This window comes from Kryptolebias marmoratus, linkage group LG12, assembly GCF_001649575.2.
Source record: "Kryptolebias marmoratus isolate JLee-2015 linkage group LG12, ASM164957v2, whole genome shotgun sequence".
In the NCBI taxonomy this organism is placed as follows: domain Eukaryota; kingdom Metazoa; phylum Chordata; class Actinopteri; order Cyprinodontiformes; family Rivulidae; genus Kryptolebias; species Kryptolebias marmoratus.
This window is the reverse complement of record NC_051441.1, coordinates 12,559,251-12,572,665: the sequence shown is the minus strand read 5'-3', so window position 1 is coordinate 12,572,665 and position 13,415 is coordinate 12,559,251. Positions and strand designations below refer to the sequence as shown.

The 13,415-nt window shown below is 37.2% G+C and overlaps 3 protein-coding genes across 3 annotated transcripts in view; all 3 read right to left on the bottom strand.

Annotated features, from left to right (window-relative positions):
* The window catches only part of mapk8ip3 (mitogen-activated protein kinase 8 interacting protein 3), a gene marked incomplete in the record, with an annotated part of 1,049,817 nt that extends 1,046,382 nt beyond the window's left edge, over positions 1–3,435 (bottom strand). Inside the window, 1 exon segment of the mRNA XM_037978658.1 lies at positions 2,922–3,435. Coding sequence (XP_037834586.1) covers positions 2,922–3,193 — 272 coding nt within the window.
* Positions 3,436–4,924: 1,489 nt separating this feature from the next.
* On the bottom strand, positions 4,925–7,647 carry LOC108239289 (interferon-induced protein 44). Its single transcript, XM_017421913.2, has 8 exons — positions 7,067–7,647; positions 6,831–6,848; positions 6,628–6,661; positions 6,281–6,479; positions 6,011–6,157; positions 5,688–5,859; positions 5,494–5,594; positions 4,925–5,402 (listed from the first exon to the last, which is right to left on the bottom strand). The coding sequence occupies exons 2-8, from the start codon at positions 6,844–6,846 to the stop codon at positions 5,241–5,243; spliced, it is 831 nt and encodes a 276-aa protein (XP_017277402.1). The 5' UTR covers positions 6,847–6,848; positions 7,067–7,647; the 3' UTR covers positions 4,925–5,240.
* Positions 7,648–9,241: 1,594 nt separating this feature from the next.
* On the bottom strand, positions 9,242–11,825 carry LOC108239221 (interferon-induced protein 44). The gene is made up of 8 exons (XM_017421804.3): positions 11,803–11,825; positions 10,850–10,887; positions 10,664–10,697; positions 10,328–10,529; positions 10,088–10,231; positions 9,759–9,930; positions 9,568–9,668; positions 9,242–9,452 (listed from the first exon to the last, which is right to left on the bottom strand). Exons 2-8 carry the CDS (start codon positions 10,857–10,859, stop codon positions 9,291–9,293), a joined length of 825 nt encoding a protein of 274 aa, XP_017277293.1. The 5' UTR covers positions 10,860–10,887; positions 11,803–11,825; the 3' UTR covers positions 9,242–9,290.
* Positions 11,826–13,415: the final 1,590 nt, after the last annotated feature.

Here is a 13,415-nt window from a genome sequence, read left to right as displayed (position 1 = left end):
GGTTAAGACTTTGATATTTCGGCTCCAAAAACAGAGCCTTGAGTCAACAGCCTCTCTATGGGGCATGTAGGCAAAGATGTGGCGTGCATGTGCGTGCGCGTGCGTGCACGTGCTTACTCTGGTCTGCGTAGTTCTTGATCTTGAGTTCGAGCTGACGGGAGTGAGACTCCATTCTGTCCACGAGGTTCTGCAGATCCTTCTTCTCCTGCTCGTGAGTGTCTTCAAACTCGATGAACTTCTACTCAAACACATAAAAAACATAAAAAAAACATTAGTCACACACACTGGCTTCAAATTAAAACCCATAAAAAGCCATGTACCGTTCAGAATGTGACGCTGTTTAAGGCGAACGTAGTTGCAAGGATTTTGTATTTAAAAAGTTTACACCTGAGGATAAAATGAAATAAAAATACTAATGTTCTTTTTGTGAATTACTTAAAAGCTTGCTCACGCTTTATTAAAGTATAACGATCCTGCTGTGACAATATGATGGTTTCTTTTTGTGATGACAGATTTGAAAATAACCAAATTAAGGTCAGAATTTTCACTTCTTTCCTGTTTCCTTCCCTGCACAGGAAAATGTTTGTGTTTGTGTTTGTGTGTGTGTGTGTGTGTGTCGACGGTCACATCCTGTCCAGCTGGGCAAGCCAAGGGCCTAATGTGGCTCTCCTGCTTCCTGTGGGCACACGACGCTTAGTGTGCTTCGACGTGAAAGCATTTCTAAGGCCTCGGACTGCTTGACTGCAAAGAATATAAAGTAATTTCAATAAATCTTGGAACAACGGACTGTCACGGTCTATTGCATGAGTAGATTGCGCAAAAAACATAAATCTTACATCCTTTAGATCTTGCACTGTTTCACTCTGTCTGAGTCCTCAAATTTATTTGTAGATTAGAGAAAACAAAGTCTTAATTTAATCACGTGCAGCCTGTTTTATGTCGTCACTAAGCCACAAACAGGTTTGTTTTGAACACTAAATGGGCTGCATATAAAATGCTTTTTGAGCCCTACAAATGAACTTCACTGACAGTGATAAATCCAGTCAATAAAAGGCCAAAATGAAAAACTGAACCGTTTGTGTCATCTGGAAGCAGCTTCAATGTTCTGACGTATTTAAGGATCAGCTTGTTGACACTTGATCCCAAGACAAAAATGACAAAAGAAAAAGAATGCAAACTAAAAAAAGAAAAAGAGAAGCGAGAGGATGTTTGACAAAGGATCACATGACCTGGTCGGAGCGTCGTGGCCTCCCCAGCAGGCCTGACGCACCCACCTTGGTCCTCCTCAAGGGTGAGGACAAAGAAGCTCAATCAGTTTCGTAATTTAAAGAGTGCATTTCTGTTTATTACTGTTTACAGTAATGTGTGTGAGAGCAACTGTGTTAGCTGCATGTGTGTGAGTGTGCGGCACCGTGCTGCAAACTGGGCCCGTGTCCCTGCTGTGGCAGCGCCGCGGGCCAAAGAAGCAAGCTGTGACAGACGGTCCGAGTCACATCGCTTTGACGTTCTTACAAAACAGTGACTGAGTGCAGAAAGACTAGACAAACATCACCACAACCTGGGAATCCTGTCCAAAATCTACACACACACACACAACTACTACAGGTTGCACTCAGCGTGCAGTAAAAAAAAAAAAACACAAAAAGGAAGTGTTTGCTTCTGAATGCACATGTTCAGCAACAATTTATCACATTAAAAAGAGATTTCCAAATTTTGAAAAACAACTTTGTTGGTGTGTATCTGAGATATTTTATCTGGGGATTACAAAATAAAACACAACAAATCAACTATGTTGTAACTTGAGAGTGCGCAACTCAGAGGACGGGTGGATTTCCTGACCATGAGTCTTACAGGTAGATTTTAAAAACAATATAGGAAATATAACAACTTTTTTGATGCACTTAATAGCTAAAACACTCATTTAACATGTACTCTGGAAAGCAGTGCTTCACGGTGATTGAATTCAGCTGGAGAGCATCAAATCTTCAGATGTGCGAGTGTTTGATAGGACCTATTACAGATTAACACACTACCCCAGAGTTAATCTATGCTTTTTTTATATATATTTGTTTTTTATATTTGTGGCATGTGGTGGAGGAAGCCAGGATTGGACCAGCAATTGCTCTTATCTTCAAAAAATGAATTTTTTGTCCATCTTACTACACATGAATAAAGTATAAGTATCAATAGTAATACAATGACTTCTTTTTGCCAGAACACACATACTAACATGGCTGAAAGCTAGGTTTGTGGCTCAAGTTAATGAGAGTTACAGACTATATATAAGTACCCACAAAGGTACCGATCACTTAAATAGGCCAATATTTCAGAATGTGCCATTATTATTCTTTAGGAAACAGGAGAATCCGACTCCAGAGGTCCTGTTTCAGTCAGTCAGGATCTATTTATTGGTTCAAATTAATGTCTGGCATCAATGGCTCTTTGTGCCTTTCAGCTCTTTTATAGTCTACATCCTAAATAGTCCTAAATGTGATATATTTCTGCACACATGAGGTACAGTAGAGGAGTAAAACGCTGAGTCACTTCACCTGCTGCCTGTTTATTCAGGCTCCCAGGGGGGCTCAGATGTGACTTCACTATCTGATGCAATAAGGAGAAGCTGCTGAGTTTGAAGGTGTTTGCTGGGGGCTTTGTTAATGCATTCACTGATTCTGTGATCCGCAGTGTTGTTGGGCTGGCAGAAAGCACAACAACGAGGCCATTTCAGAGTGACACGAGCCACGTCTGCCTTGTTTACATCCCTCCTGGGCCGAGGCCACGTGTGCAGGTTAATAAGGGATGCTGGGAGGAGGAGGAGAGAGCACCTGAGGCGGCTCCCCTCGCCCTCCGAGAGGATGCAAATGTGTTGTTTTTTTTGTTATGCTCGGCTCACCTCCTCCGCGTGCTTCCTCAGCGCCTTTTCCCGCTCGTACTGGGTGATGAGCTGCTCGTTGTCCTCCTTCAGCAGCTCCAGCTCCACTTCGTGCTCCTGGTTCTCCGCGAACACGGAGTCCAGGTTCTCCAGCACGGCCACGACCAGCGGCATCAGCTCCTTCACCACGTCCTCGTCGTACTTGCCGATGAGCCGCTCGAACTCGCGGTAGATGGAGTTGGCCAGGCCCGACACCCGCTCGGACATCATCGCTGATGTCCCCGGGTCGTCCTGGTACACAACTCCGTCTTCCAGCTCCATTTTAGTCCTCTCCCTTTCAGCAAACAGAGCCAGTGTGTGTGTGTGTGTGGGTGGGGGGTTATCCTTCTTACCCCGCCACTATGAACACCTATTTGTTCGTAGTTAAAACAGCCTTTCTTTAAACAAACGGACCCATGAGAAACCGCTCAGCAGCGTATAATTACGATTCAAGACGGGCTACGTGGATTTCTTCCTATTTATTCCTGTGTTCCCGTGCTGCGTTCAGGTGCTCTCCAATAGCTCGTATTTGTCTAATTTATTTTTAGACCGACTCCTTTAGTGCTTAAACGCAAATTCCCCCCCCCGCCCCCGGAAAATTTGTACTAATCTTGTAAAAACAGACAAACAACGATCATCACCCGTGATCTGTATATCAACAAGCAACTTAGAAAATTACTCACGCTTATGCGAGACTCATATAGATCATATTTCTTCGTCTATATTTTTCTATTTCGATTTTGTAATTTAAAATGCTAAAATAGTGCAGGTCAAAACCGTACACTTAGTCCTCTGTTAGACAAGTAATAGCGAACTACTCTGGGCGTTTTGTTTTTAAGTTCAAAATTCCGAGTTTCAGTATTTCCGACGATCTGTGAATCCACCATCCAACAGCTGAGTTGTTGACCTGGTCACGTGATGACGTCACATCACGCTACGAACGGAGACCATTTGCGGTGACGCATTATTGTAGTCCTATTGTGTGAACAGAACTATTATGATGAATATTTTAAATAAAATAAAGAATAGAGATTTAAATCAGGATTTAAGGAGATAGTCTTTTTCTTGAAATGCATTGATTCAAATAATGGCTGCGTTTTTGTTTTGTTGTTTTTCTAACCATTTTTCTCATTTATAGTTATAGAGTAGAAACCTTTATTCTATATGTTGAATACTATATGCTGTTGTATTGTTAAATATGTTAAAATGCATTGGTCAGTACACAGACCTATTTGCATTCTGGGACTCTTGATGTAAAAAAAAAGCCAAGGAAAAATGGCTCCCTCCTGTGTTTTTTTTCTTTTATCTGTTTTGATTTTAAGCTGAGCAGCACAGCACAAAATGTTTTAATGTAGTGCTGTTTTAGATGATAAATTTGGCATAAAATTGAAAACAATTTTGTGTCTGTAAAATAGTTTAAACTGAATTTGATCTTTTTTTTTCTTTAATAATTGAGTTGTTTTATTTTACACGTCTTGTGAAAGTCAAACCAGTTATTCTGCTTTGTAAAAGAGCATCAGTGGATCAGAGGGAATTTGTTGAACTTTATGTAATAAAGGCTGATGATTTTACACACATTGGTATTATTTCAAAATAATATTTTATATCAAATATTGAAGCTTCTGTGTTTTATGTTAGACAGTGATGGCATGAAGTCTTTAAATTCTGTACAGTCAGTGATGATAGTTTAAAAACCATACAGTTAAAATACTGTACTTTTAATTGAAGTTTGTAACACTTTCAGTGTCATATCTTTTGGATAAGGTTTGCAAAGTAAAACCTCCATCATCCTATTGCTGCAAAGAGTTAAAGCAATACATACATGCACAAAGGTACATTGTCAGTGAAGCACACATCAATTCATGAAAACAGAAGTTCTCAAGACAGCCCTAATTTACATTGAATACATTACCATACACAATATAAAACAAACACTCACTTGTTTGTGGTTTAACTAAGGAAGACCTTTTTCATTAAAACGTGGTTAAAATAAAATGGCACAATCCAAAAGGATGAAAAGCACAGATTAAGGGTTTTATTCATTAACAAAACACAAAACAAAGTAGCATGACTAACTAACAACAGTTTACAGAATTGGATCATTCAATGCCAACAAATTATAACCATAAAAATGGCTTTCTATTTATGCAGTTGTTTATTTTACAATAATCTTTATTAAGTTGACCATAGAAAGAGTCTTACAAGATTAAACCATAAATACAATGGTGCCTTTAACTAAGACATGATGTAACCTTACATTACACATGATATGCTGATATGTTCCTTTTATTCTGTTGTCACACAAGAAGTGTTGAAGCAAAATGCAGATCTACTGGTTGTTGACAAAGTCTTCTCCAAAGTGGATCATCTGTCTGAGTGCACACAGTATGTGAGCATTCATCTTATCATTTGTTTCTATTTCTGAGGTGTAGTTCTTGACAAGAAAAATGCAGTTTTCTGAAATCCCAAGCTGCTTTTGGAGTTCCTCTAGCTGAAGTAAAAACATTTCAGTCAATCAACTTTTATAAAACAATCATTTCTGCACTGAATTGTAAAGCTTTATTGGACCATAAAATATTTACCCTTTCCTTCAGGTGTCTGCTCTTGTACATTTTGTGAATATCTTCCTGAACCCCAGAACAGGCCTCATCAACTCTGGTGAGAATGGCCAGTTGAGGAATCTCTGTTGAAACAACAAACACATCAGTCTTCATCTTTATTCTTTAGGCAGTACACATGATGTTTAACACAGTTTATGTATTTTTCTTTACATTACCCATTTCACTTGCTGCCAATCTGACATCTCTCATCTTATTAAACATATCGTCTGGCATTATATTTATGCTGTTAGCAGAAACCACATAAACCAGAACATGGACTTTGTCAGACAGAGAGGGAAAAGAGTTGTAGCTGTCATCACCCTCTGTTAGCTGGCGGTCAGGATTGAACTGAAATAGAAGTTTATATATTCCAATATTTTGTAAATGAAATAAATGCTGGTAATAAAACACATTTCTGGCTACTGTTGTTTGAGTGCAGTTGGACAAAAAAAGTCAGGCAAAAAAGGAGATAGAAAAAAAACAGAATCAAAGTTCAAACCTGGTAACCTTCTTCCACATGTCCTTTCAGGGCCAGTTTGATGTCCTCCACGTGGACACCACCAGTTCCAGTCTCGAGGCCCATGGTGTCACTGAAAACAAAGGAGCAGTGGCTCTGACTGCCTTTGTTGATTTGATATGTTTTGTACTGAAAGAAGACAGACAGATACAGTCAGAAACAGATCAAATAAACGACACCATCAAACACCATCAAAGCAGACAAAAGACAAACTGACTTTATGAACTGTCGTTATTATTTTAAGACGTTAACCTTCTTAGTATAACTGGACCCAGCAGAGGCTGCGTCTGTCAGAGAACGCCCACAGATTCTGCCCTTTACAACACTCTCTACAGAGTTGATGAAACTGGATTTTCCAGCACCGATTGGTCCAAGCAGCAGAATTCTGAGACTGCCGACTTCATCATTCTGAGGTTTGTAAGATTTGACAAAGTCATGAATTCTTAGGTGCCTGTCAAATGTAAAGAAAGAGGAACAAAACATTTAGAAAGAGGAAGCATGGCACCTATATTATGTAGCAATAAACAGTCAGCCAACACTCATACACAAAGAAAAGGAGCCCAATCACAAAACACTGAGTTTATGTTTATTATACTCACCTTGGCAAATCCCTCCATTGCTCAATGGAACAACCTAAAAGGCAAATTTTATGACAACAAAGAGAGAAATCATTTAATTCTAGAAATAATGAGAAATTTTAAAACTATTAATGACTGGCAATCATGCTACTGTAATAATTAATAAAATCATTACAAATTCAATATAATGTAAGAAAGCAAAGGTGTAAAATGGCAGGACTTACATAAACAAGCTCCCATATCTGGAAAAGTAAGGAAACTGGATTTAAAAATCATCTTTTGCACAATTTCTGACACAGCACCATATTTCCACAATAAATTAAAAACAATCAACATTTGAGTTTATTTTTATTGTAAGAATAAACCTGCAGACCAGAGAAAATATCTTCTATAAAGAGCATTTAGACATACAGCTATAATCAGTTCAACAACATATTTAGCGTCCACAGAGAGTTCTTACCTCTTGTCTGGATGAAGTGACTGCAGTAACGACTGAGACAGTTTTTTTATAAGAAGTTTAGTTTGTTTCACTTTCTCTTGCTCAAGGTTCCCTCCTACATGTCTTCAGGAGAATTCCACACTTTTCTTGGCAATCAAGCTCCATTTTTTGGTAATATACATTTCCTGTTTTAACCTCAGACAAAAGTGAAAAACAACCACAACAACTCATACAAAAAAAAAACATTTAATTATAAATACAGTGGAGTGGTGCCACCTAATGATGATTTGCTCATTTGATGAAGTTATATTTTATACATTTCTTTTGCTGCCTAAAATCTGTGACAAAATAACAATCGGCTCAAATGTGCTTTTAGAAATAAATGACAGGCAGTTATTAGAAATGATTCTGTCAGGGTGGAAGGACAAGTACCCCGAGTGCAGACTCATTTAAAAAAAATAATCAAAACACAAGGCTGATGTGGCAGCAACAGATCTAAAAAAATTAAATTAAATTAAATTTTTAAAAAAACCCGACAAAGAACCAGAATTGCAAGAACACGATGAGGCGAGACCCGAGGAAACCCTGACAACACATGGCAGTGAAAATTAACCAGTGGTGAAGTGAAAAAAGATTAACCAGTTTTAAAGACAGAGGGTGATTGGGAAGTGGACACAGGTGACAGATTCTAAACGAGGGACAGGTCCAGATGGGTGTGGCAGGCCGACAAGTAATGAACAGAGGAAAAGGTGAATAGTGACAGCGAACACAAAGGGCACAGGGAACAAAACACCAAAACTAAACACAGGAACCAAATAACGGAATTAAAGAAACAATAAGCTGAATACAAAAACCCAAGAACCCCAAATCCCGACAGATTCAGCTCATTTAAAAATCTGAGAATGTACAATGTCTGAGGTTTCATGGTCAGTTACTGTTCAAAAGACAACAGGTGGCAGGATAAGTTAGTGCAAGAAAATATTCAAAGAAAATGGTTAGATTGGAAAAGTTGAATAGTTGGGGAAATAAAACAAATAGACAGGAATGCTGGGAGGCTAGCTGTTCAGCAAAAAGAGAGGCAGCAGACGAAAAGGCACTAAGGAAGGAGAAAGCTGGACAGGAAGAAGTACAAGTATGTCCACATCCAGCTTTACTATAATCAATAATTTAAATACGTAGCAGGGACAAAAACTGCCTACTGTGACAATTATCACAGAGTCACAGTCAAGTGCAGTATCTTAAAGACCAAATGTATAGGAACCAGATCTGGAAAGCTGACCAGTGTCCAAAAGCAACAGGTTACATAAAAAAATAACTAAAATATTTTTAAAATAAACTTAACTGGATGCAAGAACAATATAGTTTATTTATATATATATATATATATATATATATATATATATATATATATACCCCTGGTCAGAAATTGAATGGTCAAAACTGACCTGACGGAAGGTCTGATGTTTTCCACTTGGAAGAAGTGATAATTAATTTATTACAGGAGGCTTTTAGGAGATAGTCTTTTTCTTTAAAATGTAGTGATTCAAATAATGACTGCATTTTTGTTTTGTTGTTTTTTTTTAACTATTTTTCTCATTTATATGGCTATAGAGTTGACACCTTTATTTCATAGTTTGATTATTATATGCTGTTGTATTGTTAAATATGTGAGCACACAGACCTATTTGTATTCTGGGACTTTTGATGTAAAAAAATGTGAAGGAAAAATGGCTCCCTCCTGTGTTAGATGTTTATTTTTTATCTGTTTTGAGTTTAACCTGAGCAGCACAGCACACAATGTTTTAATGTGCTGTTTCAGACCATAAAACTGACTTAATATTTACAACATGTTTACCGTATCTGCAAAATAGTTCAAACTGAATTTGAGCTTTTTTCTTTAATATCTGAGTTGTTTTATTTTACACGTCTTGTGAAAGTCAAACCAGTTATTCTGCTTTGTAAAAAAGCATCAGCAAAGTGGATCAAAGGGAATTTGTTGAACATCATATTATAAAGTCTGATGACTTTACACACATTGGTATTTGTTCAAAAATAATATTTTACACCAAATATTGAAGCTTCTGTGTTTTATGTTAGTCAGTGATGGCATGAAGTCTTTAAATTCTGTACATCTAGTGATGATAGTTTAAAAACAATACATAAGAAACACCACTAGTTTCAAATAAGGGTTGTTTTTTATTCAAGCCATAAATACAATAATGCATTTTTGTAGCAGAATGCAGATCTACAGGTTGTTGACAAAATCTTCTCCAAAATTGATCATCCGTCTGATAGCACACAGTATGTGAGCATTCATCTTATCATTTGTATCAATTTCTGAGGTGTAGTTCTTCACAAGAAAAATGCAGTTTTTTGGAACCCCCAGCTGCAGGTGAAGTTCATCAAACTGAAATAAAAACATTTCAGTCAGTCAACCTTTGCAAAACAATCATTTCAGCATTAAATACTAAAACTTTGTTGGACCACGAACAATTTTTTAAAGTATTCCAAAAAAAATTTACTTTTTCCTTCAGGTGCTTGCACTTGTACATTTTGTTAATATTTTTCTCAAGCCCAGAACAGGCCTCATCAACTCTGGTGAGAATGGCCAGTTGTGGAATCTCTGTTGAAACAACAAACACATCAGTCTTCATCTTTATTCTTTAGGCAGTACACATGATGTTTAACACAGTTTATGTATTATTTTATTTACCCATTTCACTTGCTGCCAGTCTGACATCTCTCATCTTCTTCGGCATATCCTCAGACATTATATTTATGCTGTTAGCAGGAACCACAAAAACCAGAACATGGACTTTGTCAGACAGAGAAGGAGAAGAGTTGTAGCTGTCATCACCCTCTTTCAGCTGGCGCTCAGGATCGAACTGAAACAGAAGTTTGTGGATTCTAATTATTTGGTAAATGAAATAAATACTGGTAATAAAACACCTTTCTGGCTACTGTTGTTTGTTTGCAGTTGACATATGAAAAATGTCAGCAGCAAAAAATAAGAGAGAAAATAAACAAATTCAAAGTTCAAACCTGGTAACCTTCTTTCACATGTCCTTTCAGGGCCAGTTTGATGTCCTCCAAGTGGACGCCCTTTTTAGACTCGAGGCCCCTGGTGTCAGTGAAAACAAAGGAGCAGTGGCTCTGATTGCCTTTGTTGATTTTATATGTTTTGTACTGAAAGAAGACAGACAGATACAGTCAGAAACAGCTCAGATAAATGACACCATCAAACACCATCATGAACTGTCGTTATTATTTTAAGAAGTTTACCTTCTTAGTATAACTGAACCCAGCAGAGGTTGCGTCTGTCCCAGCACGCCCACAGATTCTGTCCTGTATGACACTCTCTACAGAGTTGATGAAACTGGATTTTCCAGCACCGGTTGGTCCAAACAGCAGAATTCTGAGATTGCCGACTTCATCATTCTGAGGTTTGTAAGATTTGACAAAATCATGAATTTCTTTGTGGTTTCTGTCACAAAAAAAAAAAAAAAACACTCAGAAAGAGGCAGCATGACATCTAGTTTGTAACATTAAACAGTCAGCAAATACACACAAAGAAACGAAGCCCAATCACAAGACACTGACTTTGTTTATTATACTCACTTTGGCAAATCCCTCCATTGCCTAATGGAACAAGCTAAATGGAAAATGACATGAAAACAAAAAGAGAAATCACTTAATTATTCTAGGAATAATGATAGATTTGTCTTGCACATCATGCCAATGTAATAATTTATAAAAATATATATATATTACAAATTGATTATGATGTAAGGAAGCAGGACTTACAATTTCCCATATCTGGAAAAGTAAGAAGTACAGAAACCCTGGAATTAAAAATCAACCTTTAACACAATTTCTGACCCAGCACCATATTTCCACATTTAGTTAAAAACAATCACCATTCGTTTATTGTTATTGTAAGAATGAACCCACCCAGTAAAATGAGCAGTGTTAAAGCAACATTTAGAGTCAATTTCAACACTGAGCCAGTGAACATATGGTCCCGCCCTGTACAGTGTAAAAATTACACTGATCTCAGTGTTACTTGTTCAGAGTCAATTTTGATTAACACTGACAATTGTTAAAGTTGTCGGGCACTGAGTTAAACTGCGAGGCTTTGTGTGTCTCACTGTTTTTACTGAGTCTAAACGGCGTTACATCTGAGGAGGTGGGGGCTCGGGAATTTTATCAGCGTTCTGAACCCTGACTGGTAGCGGGTTGGGACACCTGCAATTATTGGGTCCAAACCTGAAAAGTGTCCAGACGGACGCTTGGAAAAGAACCAATTTTTTTTTTTTTTTGGCAAACTGACTTAGCAGGATAGAAACCATGACTCAATCACAGAAGCCTAACAAGCATGTTGGTACTGACAAAATGTTTCTGACAAACAAAACAAATCCTCCCCATATTATCGAAATATACTGAGTGAAATGGAAAAATCTCAAAATACTATCAAAATTGACAGAGCAAAAGACAAAAACATTAGGGGACTTTCACACTTAACAAGTTACACTGTAAAGAGTAATTTTTACAAAACCTATTTTAATTCTGAATATTTTCACCAACACTGCAGGACATAAAGAGGAATTTTACATTCACTGTTACTCTGACACTGCTTATTTGACACTTTGGGTTTGACTGTATACAGACCACAGAAAATGTCTTTTAGAAAAAAAACATTTAGTATTACAGTTATAATCCATGCAAAAACTTATTTAGAGTCCATAGAGAGTTCTTACCTCTTGTCTGGGTCAGGTCTGGATGAAATGACTGCAGTAACGACTGAGACGTTTTTTTTTTTTTTAATATAAATAAGATGTTTAGTTTGTTTCACTTTCTCTTGCTCAGGGTTCAGCAGAAGTTCACACTTTTCTTAGCCACTGAGCCCCAGTTCTTGGTAATATGCATGTACTGTTTTAACCTCAGACGAAATAGAAAAACAACCACAGCAACTCATACAAAACAAAACATTTATTGATAAATGCAGTGGAGTGGTGCCACCTAATGATAACTTCCTTATTTGATGCAATGATATATTATACGTTTCTTTTGCTACTTTTAATCAAAATGACAATCTGATCAAATGTGCTTTTAGATATAACTGACAGACAGATATTAGAAATGATTCAGCTCTTTCCACAAATCACAGAATGTGCAATGTCCAAGGTTTTCTGGTCAGCACCGTAGATATAGAATTGGATATAGAATTAAAGTGCACATATCCTGATTTCCTGATTTGGAGCACACAGGCATGACTAATTTAAAAAGTATGAAGTAAATCCTGGAGTTAGTTAAGCATAATTAACAAATAGTCTCTCAGAAGTTTCAATGAAGAATTATTCATGAAAAGCATAACCTGTATGCTCTGGGTCAGGTGAAGAAGAATTGATCATGTAAAAATCATCCTAAAAGATGCAGGGGTTAAAAAACATGGGTATGATTTAAGCAATTTTACATTTAAAGTATAACTAATAATCATTAGTAAGTGAATATGTTAGTGAGAGATTAATTGTGTGAACAATGATTATCAAGAATTGTAACCAACCATTATGTGATTTTATAGACTATGTTAATTATTAAATGTTTGTTATGTGTTATATGCTGAAACGGGTTGGAGGAAAGAAAGACCACAGCTGCAGAACTAAGACAGGAAATGGAGCAAAAGCTAGTATCTGTGCAGAACTGCAAACAAGCCAGGCAGAGAGGCAGTTGAGAGCGACAGAAAAAAGGCTTAGGCCTGGTGCAAAACCACAGTTTGCAAACTGCACGCACCAAATATGGTTAAAGGTCCTGATGAGCAGGTGACATTGTAAACTGCAAAGAACAGACAGTCAACACAGTGATATCCGAGCAGTAGGAGGAATTAATGATTTCAAAAATAAATAAAAAATACAGAAATAAAAGCAGAAAAGACTGTGCTGAAAATCATGAGGAACAGCAAGAGAAGTGGGACTTAAAATAGGTGTGCTGTTTTTATCTGAACAAAGCCAAGAGAGTCTGGACCAATTCTGTAAGAAGGAGTTCCATGGTTGGATGTTTTCAACCTAGAAAGACCAAGGGACCGATTCTAAACTGGAAGACCTTATTTCATGACATCTGATGACCATTTCTTACTGATTTCTCCATCTGAGTTTTCAGCTTACTTACTAGCCGAGAACGGTAAGATTAAAAGTAATCTAATCTATTCTAAACTTTACAAATTTGAATAGTTTGTGGCTGTAGTCTTAAGAAAGGGTAAATTGACTGGGGAGTTGTACTTTTTTTATGATGATTTTGAACCTTTTCAGCTGCTGATTTTTTGTGCTACAGACTGTACCTGCAATGCAATATTACTAATAAAAGTCATGAAAGC

What these genes read in the sequence shown, in the direction of transcription:
- LOC108239289 (XM_017421913.2), bottom strand. An exon ending in CAATGGAGGGATTTGCCAAG is followed by an intron (nt 6,480 to 6,627) that starts GTGAGTATAATA and finishes TACATTTGACAG; the next exon opens with GCACCTAAGAATTCATGACT. An exon ending in GGTCCAGTTATACTAAGAAG is followed by an intron (nt 6,158 to 6,280) that starts GTTAACGTCTTA and finishes GTCTTCTTTCAG; the next exon opens with TACAAAACATATCAAATCAA.
- LOC108239221 (XM_017421804.3), bottom strand. An exon ending in ATGTGAAAGAAGGTTACCAG is followed by an intron (nt 9,931 to 10,087) that starts GTTTGAACTTTG and finishes CTTCTGTTTCAG; the next exon opens with TTCGATCCTGAGCGCCAGCT. An exon ending in GCAAGCACCTGAAGGAAAAA is followed by an intron (nt 9,453 to 9,567) that starts GTAAATTTTTTT and finishes TTTTTATTTCAG; the next exon opens with TTTGATGAACTTCACCTGCA.